General features: G+C 39.1%; 1 protein-coding gene across 1 annotated transcript in view; it reads right to left on the bottom strand.

Moving 5' to 3' along the window:
- Nucleotides 1-16,154, bottom strand: part of CEP85L (centrosomal protein 85kDa-like) — a 107,175-nt gene extending 91,021 nt beyond the window's left edge. The window contains exons 1-2 of the mRNA XM_009883289.1: nt 16,118-16,154; nt 12,063-12,224 (exon numbers count right to left, since the gene is read on the bottom strand). Coding sequence (XP_009881591.1) covers nt 12,063-12,224; nt 16,118-16,154 — 199 coding nt within the window. The remainder of the gene's footprint in view (nt 1-12,062; nt 12,225-16,117) is intronic.
- Between the last annotated feature and the right edge of the window lie 246 nt (nt 16,155-16,400).

Raw genomic sequence — 16,400 nt, 5'->3', positions numbered from 1 at the left:
AAGCACAGGAATAGGTTCCCCGAAGAGGCAGAGGAACCTGTCAAGGTTTTCAAGAAATCAGCCAGATGAAGTCATGACTGACCTGGTCTGTGTTGCTGATGGTCCTGCTCTGAGCACAGGGCTGGAAACGGTGACCTCCAGCAGTCCTTTCCAAACCACATTTCTATGATCTTACAGTATGAAAATATCAGGTGCAAATTCTTTCTCAAAGAGACTAAAATCCTTACAAATTTTGCATTAAAGAAAAGAGTCCGAATTAAACTATTTGCTTCGTATTTTCAGGTGAGCTAGACTGTTGCATTTAAATTATTAAGCAGGTGAGTTGCAAGGAGCCAACATACACCCAGGTAGAATTTGTCACGGGCATTCAGTGCCAGGTGTGCCACACATTTAAGAGGCGATTGTCGTGTCACAGCCACATTATTATCTGGCAAGAGGAAAGCAAAATTTTTACCACTTCCGTCTCTTTTTCAGAGCTATACTGTTAAGGAGAGTATGTTGTGATCTCAAAACAGGAATGTGATTTCTTCCGGGACAGTAATTTCATGGGGAAAGAAAAGGCCTTTTGCAATCCATTGAATTTGTTAGCAACAGCCTTACAAACTTTCCAACGCCACAAGAGTAAAAAAAATAAAATAAATACCTATCCAGTCATCTCAAAGAACAAGACATTTATTGTAACGTAAGGACAATTAACAAGGGAGACACTGATTTAAGTTTAGGTAATCCATAAATGTAACAAGTTATAAACACCTGCCAAGTATATTTTGTTGTTACCACTTTTTCTATTCCAAGGATTAGGTGTCTGGAGGAACAGCAGCACAGAGAACAGTGCACAGAAGAGGATGCAACTCCTGAACACCACAGGAGTACCAGACATGCAATAAACAAGAAGAAATTGACCAAAAGTTACTCCTACATCTTTTACAAGAACCCTTGGGTTCCTACTAATCTGACAGAATCAGACTACTAACACAGTCTTTGGTCTAGTCCTCCACCACCATAACACTGTCATGCCAGTTTACAAAACCAAATTCATTTCTCCTGGAACTACATTGATTCTGTGTGAGATTTAAAACAAAACAAAAAACCAAACACAAACCAAATCTACAATTCTTTACCAAGCCATGTACTAAAATGCCATCTCTATGAAAAAACATCTGGTTTTCATTGTTATTAGAAGAAATTTAGAAAAAGCCACAGAGACCTGCTGCCTAAGAGAAAGTTTTTGCATTGGAGGGAGTAAAACACATTGCATTTTTTCCTCGCCAATCATCTTTCTCCCTTTAAAAACATAAATAATTTTATTCTTATACACCTAGACGGCCTTTTGATATTTTTTTCTGATCTTGCTAGTTAATAGACATTTTAAAAACAATACACACACACACAGAGAAAAATACCCTTTAGATCTATGCAACTAACATTTCCTACCAGGGTTGCCTCAAAGCGTTTTGCTGCAGAAAATGCTTGAATATTTACTAAAAAGCTATTTGTTACATAAGTTGTATTTGTTTTCATAAGCAGAATGAGGCATAAACTTTTCAACCAATTACACAGGATAACTTCAATACAAGAACATAAAATTGCAGTGGAAAAATCATCTCTAATGGAAGCTTTTTCCCCTCCAACAATTTCAAAATAGTCAAGAGGCAATAACATACTTTAAGAGGTTTATTATCAATAGAGGGTACTAAAATAAACCAGCAAACCTTCACAAAGCCTCCATGTGGGCACTTCATGAGAGGATTTGCTATCCCTGTGGGGGTGGGGAACATTGGAGGATTTCACAGTAGAGAACTGTGGGTTTTGCTTGGGGGTTGTATAAAAAAAAAAAAAAAAAAGAAAAAACCCCCACCACCACCACTAACAACAGGAGGAAAAACAAAAACCAAAACTAAGCCAAATCAAGACACAAGTTTCCTCTCACAGGGGCCAGTATCTTGCCATCCACAGGACAAGGCTCCAGAACGTCATTCTGGACAAAAGCAAGTCCAGGATCGATATCCAGACAAAACAGATCTAACTATAAACCAAATTTTAAGTGAAATAAGAAGAGCATCACAGGCAGAAAACTGAGAAGTTTGAAGAGCAACAGGCAAGATTTATTATACAAATAAAATATATTTAAAAACCCACATTAAAACCTACTCTTTCAAAGTTCAAGCATTCTTTTTTCAGTATCACTGACAAGTAATCATGACACAAAGCAAAAAAAGGTACTTTTAAAATTGAGACCTATCTTAAGGTTTTCTTAGCAACTGTTTTAAAACTGCAGTATATTCAGATGTCCTATCTGTAGCATGATGCTTTTGCTCTTTTAATGTTAAGTTACAGAGATGAAAAGAATTTCTTTCAAATGAGACAGGGAGAAATGGTCAAGGGTCCCAACTCTGATCCTGCAATCAAAAGGCTATTTACTGCTACATTTCAATGACCATCCTGCAGCCAGAAGGGAACACAGGGCCTCCACTTTTTAGGTGTTTTTTTTTTTTCCTGGCATTACCAACACTATTGATACTGTCTAGATCTTAACAACAGAGCCATAAGAAAACAAGTCTTAAGCAACAAGTTCATTTCAGCCCAGTTCCAAATTCAGTGTAGCTTTCAACCCAAATACCAACTGCTGATGCTCACAACCGGTCACCTGGTGCTACCTGGCACATCCAAATGAACACAGTAAATAGTTCATAACGTGTTGGCAAAACCTGGGCAAGAAAGACTTATGCTTTGTATAACGAAAACTATTCTTCAGACTACATACAGACTTCCAGGTTATTTTAAAATAGCACCCACAATATTATCTTTTGTGCACAGCTATAGAGCTAAATTTCAAATGGAGGAACACCTACTTGGGAGATGTTCTCACCTCCACTCTCCTGGCATATTTCATACCAATTCCTCTTAAACACAAGTAGATTTTGAATTAAGAACTTTTTTTTCACCACATCCCTGAAACCTCACTACTAGTAAGAACAAAGAACAGTAAAACTATGAGCCATCAAAGAAATTAAATTCACTCATACATTTTTGCATTGGAAAGTCTTTTCTTCTTCCATTAAGACCCAATATTAATAATGAATTCGCTTTAGCACCCACTCATTGTTCAATTTTCTTCATCTTTAATACTTGTATTTGCAATGAATTAATGACATGCTACTTTTACCCTTGTATTTTTTGCTGAAAATACAAACAAACTGTAAACGTGGGTAAATCAGCTCTTAGAAGTAAGCATACCTAAGGTTAGACACATCCTCAAGTCTCCAAAACTTCAGTAAAATTACACCGTAGCACTCAGTATGAGGCTGTGAAAGAGGGTCACAGATTCTAGTTACTGTGGAAATAAACGACAAACAACCTTTACAAGTGACATGAGAATGTGATGTGATGGTGTGAGAATATGACCATCTGCTCCAGGAGCTTTAAAAGTGTCCAAGGACAACAAAAACATAGAGCAGAGAAAATATTTAATACCACAGCACATAGGTGACCTGCAATTTCCTCTTCAACGCAGCAGGAAGATGAGATTATGTTTACTACACACTCTCTAAGGACTAAAATATTCACAAAAACTAACATAAACATTTAAAGAAAAAATATTTAGGAAAACTTCTAATTACTGTAACATTACCTAAAACTGGAATACCTTATCACAAAGAATAAATCAAGATTATTCTTATAGATTAACGAATCCTTTTAAGCGAGACAGCTCTTTTTTTTTTTCTAGGTTTATTACAACCCCTGCTCTTCTCAAATTACATGCCCTAGTTATCTCTTCAACCTGAATGAATGAAAAATACATGTGTATATTTTTTAAAGCAATTTCTAAAAATGTCAGAGGGCAACTAAGAAAGCAAAAACCTCTGTAATTAACTCAAAGACTGCTGATAGCTGTTGATAGCTCAATATAATGTAAAAAATGCAGATCAACTCCATCATCACCTCAATTCATAGTTTTCATACATTCGAATTTGCCAAGTGTGCATTTAAAAGACACTTTCTAGAATGAGGCGTTGTCGCCTTTCAGTGGCAAAGTGACCTCTGTGTAGCTGACTATATTTCTACAGTGCAGACTCCCGTGACTGCAGCTGACACAAATACAATCATTGTCATAGCAAAACCGTCTCTCTCAGCCCTTTAAAAGGAAGAAAAAAAAGAAAAAAACCCAACACATAACTTCTTTTACCATGTTTCTATTGGGAAAAACCCACACCAATTTTCCTTCTAAATTTGACTGGGTGAGAAGTATTTGAGATGCTGAAAAGAAAAAAGCACGACGACAATAAAAATTGCTCTGAAAAATAAACAGTCACAGTTCTCCAAGGAATTTAACACATCAAAAGCAACCAACTTGCACCTATTCTGCCTCAAAATTAGCAAGCCAGCTGTTACCAACCATTACTCAGGTGAGGTTACTGCAAACACCACCACCCCCGCCCAGGAGAAGACAGGCAAGCATTCTTGCTGGCTTCTTTTCTTTCCCCCTTACAATTCAAACGGTTTCATCCCACCCAAAATCTCGGCTAACTAGTCAGATTGTTATTTGCTGTGTATCTCTCACTTTATCATACAGACATTTAATCCCCTAACCTGAAGAAAGTCAGAGATGAAGGAAGTGAGATGGAGTAACTCTGCTTCATGTAAGAGTGGCCTCTGCACTTTGTTCTTTCTCACTGCTGCCTTTACACTGCTAAGATTGATGTAAAAAGTCGCACTTATCGCAGAAACTCACAGAAACTCAAGCGAGGTCCTGAAAAAGGTTCTCTTTAACAGGGAGCTTTTACCTTGTACTTCAAAAGGTTTTTTTTACAAAAATTCCTGATCATCAGTACGCTGAAATCACAGCTAAAATAAAGGATGACATTAAACACACTAACTGGACTTTACACACACACAAAAGGTTTTACCTGCATACGTTAAGGTAGAAACAGGTGTGTTGAATAAAGACTAAGAGCAAAGCATAAGCCCTACAGAAATAGTGTCATAAAACTGTTAAAAAACAACGATTTACAAACCTTTCTATGGGGGATACAACCCGTCTTCTCTGTCAAGTCCCAAGCAAGAACTCCAGGCAGCAGCAACTGTGTTTTCTTGCTCAGCAGGCTATAAGCACCGCACTGCCTACATTCTAAATTACTATGGCCTATCACTAAGTGCGCTACTTTGTCTACAGTGGGAATTATTAAGGAGTCCTGTGATTTTTTTTCAGATAAGGCCACGAATGCTACTTGAATGTGTACCTTAAATACTGAGTAGCTACAGAACGTTTCCAGTGTTCGTACAAAGGTAGCTTAAGGCTCAAAATGTTCCTCTCGCTGTTCGGAAACTGATCTCACTCCTGTTTGCTTCATGAGATCCTGAGTTACAGAGCTGATGAATGCAGGCCAGAGAGTCTTCTTTGACATAAAACTGTAGCAAAGGAAAGTGCAAAGTCCTCCGTGAAATCTCTCAGCAAAGATGTGTGACACTTGACATGCCCAAGTCTCATGATACTAACCTTAATACAGATAAAAATCACTGTATGGTGCTCCCATCAGAATCCCAGATATCCACTACACTCCAAAACCACAGATTACAGCCCATATTAAAACCAACTCCCCGAGATTTTTCCACCTGACCATGATGCAAATTATATGGAATAAGGGGCAGAGGTTGTACTGGGTTCATCTGGGACAGGGTTAATTTTCCTTATAGCAGTCCCTATGGTGCTGTGTTTTACACTGGTCACCAAAACAGTGTTGATAACATACCAGTGCATTAGCTATTGCTGAAGGGTGCTTACACACCATCCAGGCTTCTGCCACCCCAGTGGAGGAGTGGGGGGATGGTGGTGCACAAGAGGTTGGGAGAGGACACAGCTGGGACAGCTGACCTGAAATACCAAAGAGATTCCATACTATATAATGTCATGCTCAGCAATAAAACAGAGGACAGTTTTTTTCCAAAGTATTTGTTGCTCGGAGACTGGCTGGTCTGCTGGTGGTGGTTTTGCATCACTTGATTTTTGTTTATTTGACTTCCCCCCCCACACACACACTTTAATAATAACTGCCTTTATCTCAACCCACAAGTTTGGGTTTTTTTCCTTGCTTTTGCTTTTCTGATCCCACTGGGGGAGAGTGAGAGACTGGGGGGGGCTTACCTGCCAGCAGGGGACAACCTCCCATACCATCTCAAACACATTCATTCCCATATAACGCAAACAGCAACATAGCTTCCAAAATACATATGATGGAAGTAACATTTTGCGCAGTATCAAAGCAAATGCTGCGAAATCCTAAGTAAGCATAATTTATTTTCATTGAGTTATTTCCAGTTAGAACAAACAGAAGTCATCTTTCTAAAAACCAAGGACCGATGTTAGCTGAAGGCAAAATTCACTGAGTTCACTGGACAAAAACACTCCCACTAGCTGCAGAAAAATCCTGCTAGTATTTTTTACACAAGCCAAACTGAGCATGTGCATACTGTGAGCTTGTTTCTATGGAGAAACTATCACAAAAGAAGGCAAAGTATGAAGTTAAAGTAGCACCTATTTCTCTCTGCAGAACATTCACATGTGGAACTAGTGAGTGCCATTAGTTTAGTTCAAGACAATTTCAAATTCAGAGTACACGGGTTCACGCAAGGAGTATGCTATTGTCATTTGAAGCAACTTCTCCACGTCTTATTTTAGTGGAAAATTATTAGCATCATTTTTTCCTAGCCATCATTAGATCCTGAAAATGGGTTATTTCAGAATTCTAGTAACCTATGTTTAAATTTTGTTCAAATCCTACCAAAAAACCCTCAGAAAATAAACAGCCGAGCTCCGAGCATCAATATTTATGTTCCCCTCAGAAATACAGAGAGGGCAGGACACTGATTCACAACCTAAGACTTGGCAAGCAGGGAGGAAGGAAACCAAGGAAGAATGCCTCAAACATAATTATTTTCTACCCTCCAAATAATCAAGCTACTTCACCAAACTTATGCCAGTACTTGCCACGATCCAAAGGCATAGAGATTACCCTCAACTCAATTAAGTTCAGGGACTTCTCTGAAAATCCATCTTCTTCCAAAATTACTGAGCACAGTAGACGATAAGCACAAAGTCCACTGCCAGTTCTCAAGATTTAGGATCCTTGTGCTATTGCACATTCCTGACACCAAAACTGATAGCACAAACTAGTATTTGACCTGTACACATTCTCAACTCCATTATTTTTCGCAGCATGCTAAACTAAACAAAAGAAGAACCCCTCCAACATACTCATAATTAGATTTTGTCTCCTGAAATTCAGGTCTGCCTTTCACTATATTCAATAGCTATATTTATTAACTGTTTTTCCCTTCAGCAAAAAGAAAAAAAAAAAAAGTGTTAGAATACGATACTCAGAACACGCTGGAAGAAGAAAGCTTGAAATAGCAAAATCAAGTAACTTTGGAGGTGGCTGTACCATGTTCCCTGGCGTATCAAGAAATGCTACAATTAAATTGAACTAATTAGATTTTTCAATCTGTTAAAAAGGTAACATATTCAGTTCAAAATGAGAGATAAGAGATTCCTTTGGGTCACATAAGATTAAAACAAAGTTTCTATTCTATCAGTTAAGTATTCCACAGAAGCCGTATTGACACAAAATGCAGTGACAATACATCACCCATGCTGCATCTAGTCCATGATACTCCCTGAACTACCACTTGTGAAACTCCTCTCCCAAAGGCAACCTCTATATATAGCTACAGAACAGTGTTTTAAATTGTGAACAGACCACACTTACTCAGATTTTTATATGAAAAGAGACACAATTACCCATCCATCTTAAATCAAGATTTCTACCAGGGCCAGGATGGGGGAGTGTGGGGGGGGGGGGTTAAAAAAGCCTTTTTTTAAAAAAAAAAAAACACACCACCAATTAACCTAGCAGAATATCAAGTCCCCAATAAAAAAGCAGTAACTCTGATCCTCTGCATCCAGTCTCCCTCTTCCAGGAAACCAACATTCTATGAATTTTCATGCCTACTAATATGCAACCAGGAATGGTAAATCAAGAATCGTATTTAATAGTAAGGGAGAAAGATCTGCTTTATAAGGAACGTTCCACCGCATAGCAAGCTTATCTGATGGAGGAAAATACTTTGGCCTGCATGAGCCATGGGCCCTGTATTTTGTCACATCAATATCTAGTTTTTATCCCTCCTGTCCAAAAGGCAAAACTCAGAACGTGCACAGGGAAAAGAACTCTGCTGGGGTTTAACAGCACATTTAATTTCAGAGAAGACCCTGATTCTCTAATTAGGTAACCCAAATAAAAACAGTCTCAAAAATGCTTAAAATATGTACTTCATGCTTCTTATGTAAATGCTACTCAAAGAATGGTTATACTGAGACCAATGGATGACTGGCACAGGTGTCTCAATGGTTATTAAAAACTGTAAGTATAAATGCTATTATTGCTGATGGAGGATAGGAAACATTGTGCTTCATGAATGCGTTACACATTTCCATACAGTATCCCACACCTTTTTCCTCATTGACATTGTAAATTGTAAGAGAAGCACTTTAATCTAGACTGTACATTTAATGTAGACAGAATTAGAGCTCTAAGTCATAATTTGGAAGTTTACCACAGTCTACTTCCATTTGGGACACCTCTCAGCTGCACAAAGACATGAGATCCTGTAACTGAAAGTTTTCAGAACCTTATACATGCATTTTTTCATTACGAGAGGCTTTTTTTCTGCCACTCACTCCCCCTTAACCTTATTTCCTCTTTTAGCTTCAGTTCTGTAATAGTAACAACAATCTTTTGGTAAAAGTCTGAAGTTTTAGAGACAACCTAAATCTAAAGACCTACACATAGCACAGCTGTTAGCTGTTTGATGTTGGGAGCTACCTTTTCTCCCTATAAGCAAAAGCCACAAATGTTGTCTGCAGATGTCAGAGTTGCCAATGAGAAGGAAAGGAGAACAAGCCCTTTCAGATAGTCTTCACTGATAGCTGATCAGCTGTTGGCCATCAACTAAAACCTTTTCATCTGCACAATCCACTCCAAACACAACCTCTTATTCTACCAAAAACTCTGAAACTTTTCAATGCTTTCATAGGGCTCTATGTTTCACTTCCACCATATTTCTTAACAGAGAATACAAGATTCTTCTGATGACTTAGCTGCAATCAATGCCCAAGACAAAACTATTCAGTCAGTTTAGTATGGGTTAAGTTCAAAACAGTAATAAGAGAGTTGACTTACAAGCAGAGGTAAGTTTAAAAAGAAAAGAACCTGGAAAACACTGTATTAAAATCTTTTCCTCCTGCTCCATAAAGAAATATTTTTATCTCACTCAAAAGCTGATTTGAATCCAGAACCACTTACTGACAGGAAATAAACAAACAAATAAAAAAACCCTACAACACATTAACTGTAGTTTACACAGAAATAAAATGCCTTTTTATCCTTAAGAGCACTCTGAATTAAAAGTTTTCGATCTATTCTACCCAAACTAACATCCCCATATTTACAGCTTCTAAATTTCTCTCCTCAGCTTCCCCCAGGGCTCATCAACATTGCTCAACTTCAACAATGAAACTCCACTAGCTATTTCATTTCCTATTTTTCCTACCTTTGCACAACATAACATACAGACAAGCAACTGAATACATTTTCACTTCAAAGATTCCTCTTCCTCTTGTCTGTCAAAACCCATCTCCCCTCCAAACCATACAGGTTTGAGCCAAACACAAAAGCTACTTGGCACTATTCTTTAAATGTTGCACTTTCAAAAAGAACAAGTGCTCCTGAAATTAAGTATGAGTAAGAAGATTAATTTAAAGGAACATGAAAGATTCAAGGAAAACCAGTAAAAACATATTTTAAAATGCATCTGAGCTCCACACCCTGCACCAGGATATTTACTAGTAACTACACATCTGTACAAATGAATTCACTTGCAACTTCCAGAATTAAAACAGATGTTAATGTTAATTCCGAAATTAAGTTTTTGATTTTTAGTGGACATAATAGAAAGAAAATAACAAGGCCACATTTCATTCTCTGAGCATTGTTAAAAATTGTAATGATCTGCTGACTTGTGAAAAAAACCCCGCTCTGAAAAATCCCCAAGGGCTTCTTCCCAAGTGCCGCATTGAGAGCAGATGGCCAACATCAACTCTGCAATTACCAGTCTGGCCTGGCAGTCCCACAGATCATAATGATACTCTCTTCTTTTTCTGGATCTGGGGAGGGGGTAGCTCGAGAGATGCAGACAACTAAGTATCAGAGGCAACAGCACTCCCTACTCAACGTACATATACAGTCAATTTCCAAATCTGCCATATGCTCCTTCTGTTAACTTTCATTTCCCTCCACTTTTCTTTAACATTTTCTTGTTTGAAAAATTTTCAGTAGCGGAAAAGGAGGTGGGAAATTGATAACATTAAGGATACACTAGAACTGACCATTATCAAGCATCGTCAGAGGCACAAACTTCATAAACTGTCTGGTGTTGCAACTCTTCCCCTTTTTATTTTACTTTGAGAAACCCAAAAAGCAGCTCATAACAATGATCTATTAAAAGCATGCAAGTGGATAGAGTTATTAATTAACAGGTAACAAATGCTTATCAAAGTTGTCATTATATCAGTGTGCCATCATGCCCCCACCCCCAAGAACAGTTGCTCTGTTCTCCTATTTAGCCAGGAGGACATCTGATGAGGAGGTGCTGTTTCATTTCCTCTCCTTCCTCCCACCCCTCAAATGGAGAAGCCCTCAAAGAGGGGGGAGGGGAGAACATGTTTTTAATTCAAATGCTGCATCTTAAAATACTACTGTGTAACTCTTGGGTGAGTCTGATTGTAAATCTATATACATACATCATGAGAGTGCTTTATTCCCCTTACATCTCTTGGGGGGGGGGGAACAAGGCAATAAGGCTTCTGCATTAATAACCATTTACTATTTCAGTTTTACACCCAAGAATTTGAGTATTTGAGTAAAAACTTTATTTTGCCAATGCCGATAAAGGTTTAGAAATCAAAGTAAACAGCAAGAAAGCTATGAGGACTATTCTACCAAGTTCCTTTCCAACTGATAGATGCAACAGGGAGAAGGTGGAAAGGATTTCCTCATGTGCAAAGAGGCTTGACAGACTTAACTCTGAGGCACTCAGACCTCTCAGGAATGCTTAGCGCCCCTATAAAGACTTCTGTCTTTCACATTGATTCTGCATTCCTTACCTCATTTCTATTATCTCTTCCCGTTCTTCCTCATTTCAGCTACCCCTTTTTGAAAAATTTACCAGGCACAGAAAGGCGCTGGAGAAAAGTACATCACCGTCCTGCTGTTGTTACCTTAGTCTTGAAAAATCTTACTGGGAAATAAGGCTATGCAAGAAGAAAACCTCAAACCTTATTACTGCCTAGTCTCTCATTCAGGCTTAATTCCTGTGACACATTCCATCAGGGAGGGTGCCAACGTTATTGAGATGCTGTTACCGTAGAAGCTGAACCCCTCCCTGACAACTTTGAGTAATCGTGATTTAGTCCTAAGTAAGTATTAACAATCTTTAGATACTGTTGATTTTCCTTAAAGATCTTTGACTATGTGTCAAATGCCATGCAATAAAATGTGAACATACTTCCCAGCAGAAGAAAGAAATGAAAAGACAACACGCCCCATTCTCTTCCCAGCCCCAATGAGTAAGCTTTCTTTGCTGACACACACACAAAATACCAGAAAGCGTTGTTTTTTCATCAACTCCCTCAAAAGTTTTTCTGCTTTTACCACTTGTTTATCAAGTGCTGTAGTACGGGATATTACTTCTTTGTATAAATCTGGCACTTCTTGTAACTGCAATTAATGAAAGATCTAACACAAGTCCCGTCTTTGTGGCAGAAATGCAAGTTAATGCACACAACTCATGCAGAAGTAAATTAATTAAACCCCACCAAAACAATTACTTGGTCCAGACAGGAAAACAAAGAACTACATGCGCTCAACAGCTTTGGAAAAGTATCTTTGAAACATTCTGGATCGTTTCTCTCTCGGAAACATCCAAAAAACTTAGTAGTGTCAACTCACCTTCCACACTATCAGAACAGGAGGTACCAATCCCAGTGTCCCCGCTGTCGGAAGCTATACTGTGTCTTCTGACAGGATTGTTCTGACTGCTTGATGAAATGGTTGTGGACTGCCACAGGGATTCAGTACCAGGTAACCATCCCACTGAGGAATAATCTGAGCCTACAAAGAAGGAAGCCAGAAGTCTGTCATTACAGATACAGTACAGAATTCAACAACAAAATAACAGTCAATATGAAAACTGAATCCTCTATTTCACAGTTCAGATTTGAGCCAGACTCTGTGCCAATGTTTTTGGGGTATCTTTTTATTAAAATACTTTTGCTAGTTGGAAGCTTCCCAAAAAAGTTCCAGTGAATACATTTTTACTATTTAGAAACATGAGCCTTAAACTGTTCTTGTGCTAACTTTAATAAGACATTTATCATACGATTCCTATCCTAGAATTTATTCTCAATTCACAGAATTTTGCATTGCAAGCATTTAAATAAAGTCAGAGAGATGAATGAATTTTAGACAGAAACCAGTTGAAGATTTCATCAGTTACATACAGTCATTTCCAACTGTGCACAAACCACATGACCTAGGTGATAAAATAAAGCCAGCAATTAAACTCGTAACACTGATATTTAAAGTAATTCATTACGTTCCACTGTTACCAGTAGTTTTCAGTTATCAAAAGACAGACTACCAACTCTGATACTACATAGTAGCTGCACACTAATTGTCTTTGTGAGATACCTATCCATCTAGTGTTTTATTTCATTTTGGTTAGTTTTTTATTTAAATAATTGTTAAAATATTAAATTTTAAAGCACAATTCAGAGCGGGAAACAGTTCCTCTGTTTAAGGAACTCTTGAGAATGTGTGGCCTACTTTACAGTCAGTCCCAAGGGAAAACACCCCAGAGGACGATCACAATTTCAAATAGCCAATATCTAAATCTGAGCATTGTTTATAGGCAGACTACTGATCAGCATGGTCGCACTCCAAACCAGCAGAGCCACATAAAGAACCCTCGAAAAAAGCATGGCCTGCTCTTGATTTTATATATAATCACATACATACACCCCCTCTAGCAGTTAGCTTTACATAACACACTCCGCAGGAAATGACTCATGAAGAAGTATCAGTTCACATACAATGTCTCTTATGCTACATGTGGTTATTTTTAGGTCACTTAAACATTTTCAGCAGTGTCCATCCAGAGCTGTAACAGCAATTTGCCTCTGCAATGACATCTGCACATCATTCCTATTCCCAGCTGTACTTGTTTCCCAATAAATTAAATAGTTTAGAAAAGGATGTAAAAATGAATACATATGTGCTTATATATATAAAACCCCCCCCATATATATGAATACATACATACTCCCCATATAGCAGCCAGATCACTAGCCAGAGTGATAACAGCTGCTCGCCAAACCACTTGTAAATTGAGGAATACAGTACATGCTTCCTTACTGTATATACTATTTAACTGTAACATGACATCTAAGACAATCTACTTTCTGTAAGCAGGTTCTTGGAGATCTTCAATATGCCCATCCATCTCATTTGTCTCAAATTCATTCTCCTCTGAGGTTACTGCCTCTTTTTCTCTTTAACTACCTTTCTCAGTCATCAGAATCACTCAATTCTCCTCCCCCTTCCTTCTACTTTAGCCATACCTCATGCAATATATTTCCTCTCTTCCTTAAACTTTTTGCTTTTCTTCCCCAAAAGCCTCTTTGTTCTTAACTATTCCATTGAGTAGCTCTCAAGTCCAAGGGTGAGGCAGCAGAACAGAAGACCAGAGGAACCAGACATGAATGTGACTGCCCGTGGCTCACCTTTGGCTCACCAGTCACATCCTGTAAGGAGATCCCAGCTAAGATCCTAAGCAAATACCACTCCAGGTGTCATTCTTTATACCATCCTCTCTGTGTCATCATCTAATGTACTGAAATGTGATAGTTTCACATACAGCTAGTGCGAAACTGGGACATTTCTTCCTTCCCTACCATCCAGCACATTTTTCACTAAACACTCTGGCTGCTTTGGGAACAGTAATTTTTCCATCCCTCCCTCTAAATAGGTCTGCTTTACACAGGAGTTCCACTTCATGCTTCTCAAGCTGCATCTAGCTATTCCAGCAAGAGTAAAGTTGACTTATGGGAGCCCACGCTAATTAAGCCAGAGACAGTTCTGATTTAGAAGACATTTAAAATACATTTATAGAAGAGAAATTCAGTTTCATTTACCCTTTATTACATTGTTCTCCACAATAAAACTCTTTGGTGACATTTCAGCTTTTATGACATTAGAAAGTATTAAAAGAAATACAGCAGATAATTATATCACCTACTGCACATTAAATCAACGCAGCATTAAGTGTCCAACTCTTTAGACCTCTTCGCTGGACAACTGTTCAGAACATGGACCTATAGCCATCCATGTGCAGACCCCCAAAAGGGAGAGATAATTTTCACTTTGGTGGAACTTTGAGTAAAAAAAAACCTAAAAACACCACAGAAGGATAGAGTAACTTGGGTAGGAAAGGACATTTGGAGGTCATCTAGTCCAACCCCCAGCCCAAAGCAGAGGTAATTAAATCAGGCTGCTCAGGGTCATGTCCAGCTGAGCCTCAAACACCTCCAGGGACACATTCCACACCCTCTCTGGTTCCAGCATTTAACCACCCTCAGTGCAAAGAAGATTCTCCTAACATATCAGAGTCTCTCATGATCCAGACTGTGCTTCTTGCAACAAAGATGCAACAATATAGTGCAACTAGACTCTACAAAAGGGCTAACCCACCGAGGGGCAGACAGTCATGCCCATCAGGATCTCTATACGTATTGTTAGTTGAGGAAATAAAAAGCCTCACAAAACACCTACTCTGAATTTTAGATCTACACGCAGACAGCTTGGGGACATACCAAGCCCCAGTTGTGGTGCTGAAGCATAGGTCAAGGAGGACTTGCTGGCACAACAAAAAATGAACACAGCATTTTCTGGAGCACTTTCGCATCCGAGGGCAGTACAGCATTTCTAAATAAAGCCCGATTCTTAAGCTGGTAGGCCTGGAAGAGGTAAGTGCTGGTACACGTCTATGGCTCCACACAGATCAGCATGAGGCCAGCAAGAGTTTAGTAGCTTTGACTCAGCACAGACCTGCCAGATCCCGTCTGGCTCTCCTGGGAAACACTCAAAGTCTCTCTGCACTGTGCTCTGGGCTCCAGAAGGGTCTCTTCAATCAGGCGCTCCCCCTCACCATCCCTTGTGACGCACAGCTGGCTGGGCGCAGCAGCAGTGCGCCCGCGGTGCCATCACCAGGATCACGCTTTTCCCTTACAGCCGTCCTGTACACAGTGGCTTGGAGGGGGGCAGGGATGCCAGGGAACAGTCTCATTTTCTCACTCATTGGGCTTCTACTGTTCAGGAGCAACCTCTGGATTTAAAAGGGGTATGTCCCAAGAAAGAGAGTTGTTTTAAAATTTGAATGGGGAAACAGTGTGTGCTTTTTAACCTGTTTTAGACATGCCAACAGAACATGCTTGCATGTGACCACTTCAAGAAACTCCTTCTCTTTGCCTCCCATAGAAGTCCTGATATTAAACATCTGGTTGGGGTTTTTTGTTTGGTTGGTGTTTTTGTTAAGATAGCTAATGACATATTCCAGAAGTCTACACTTTTCACTTTTTAATGTTTCCTGGTGCATCCGCATCATTGCTTTACCTTGCTGACCTAATGGTGATACAGCACAATAGAAGGCCATTACAAAAATAAACTGTCTACACGAAAAAGCTTTTCAAAGCGAATTGAACCCACTCCCACAAATGGCCAAAAGAAAGCCAACGAGATAGTAGCGATGGGGTCAGTGAAAGTCTCAACAGTAAGTCATGTGTACCCAATTCAAAGTGTCAGACAGCAGACCCCATTCCCATTGTTAAGGGAAGGTAATTACACAAAGTCCAATAAGGAAACAACCAAGAAAATAAGACTCTATAGACCTCATTGTTCCAAGTCATTATTTAAAAATTACTTTACTAGTTTCATTATTTGAAACGGACCTTCAGAGCCAAGTCCTGAAGCATCACCAATCGCCATGCACCCTGTTCTATGCTCCTCATCTCCCTTCCAACAGCTCTCCATAAATGAATGATCTTTCACACAGAAAAAAAAAAAAAAACAACTGCCTACACTAAACAAACCAACCGTAAGAGGGGGAGAAGATACGCAGGAGTCCCCACGCTGCTCAGCTAGCACACCTGCTTTACCCTGCTGCTTGAATCTCAAACCTGCCAATCAACAGCTACTGTCCATCTGCCCAAAATACAGAGCGGGGTGAGAGAA

Source organism: Charadrius vociferus, unplaced genomic scaffold, assembly GCF_000708025.1.
Source record: "Charadrius vociferus isolate BGI_N301 unplaced genomic scaffold, ASM70802v2 scaffold230, whole genome shotgun sequence".
Classification (NCBI taxonomy): Eukaryota; Metazoa; Chordata; class Aves; order Charadriiformes; family Charadriidae; genus Charadrius; species Charadrius vociferus.
The sequence above is the reverse complement of the archived record's forward strand: the minus strand, read 5'-3'. Positions and strand labels throughout refer to the sequence as shown.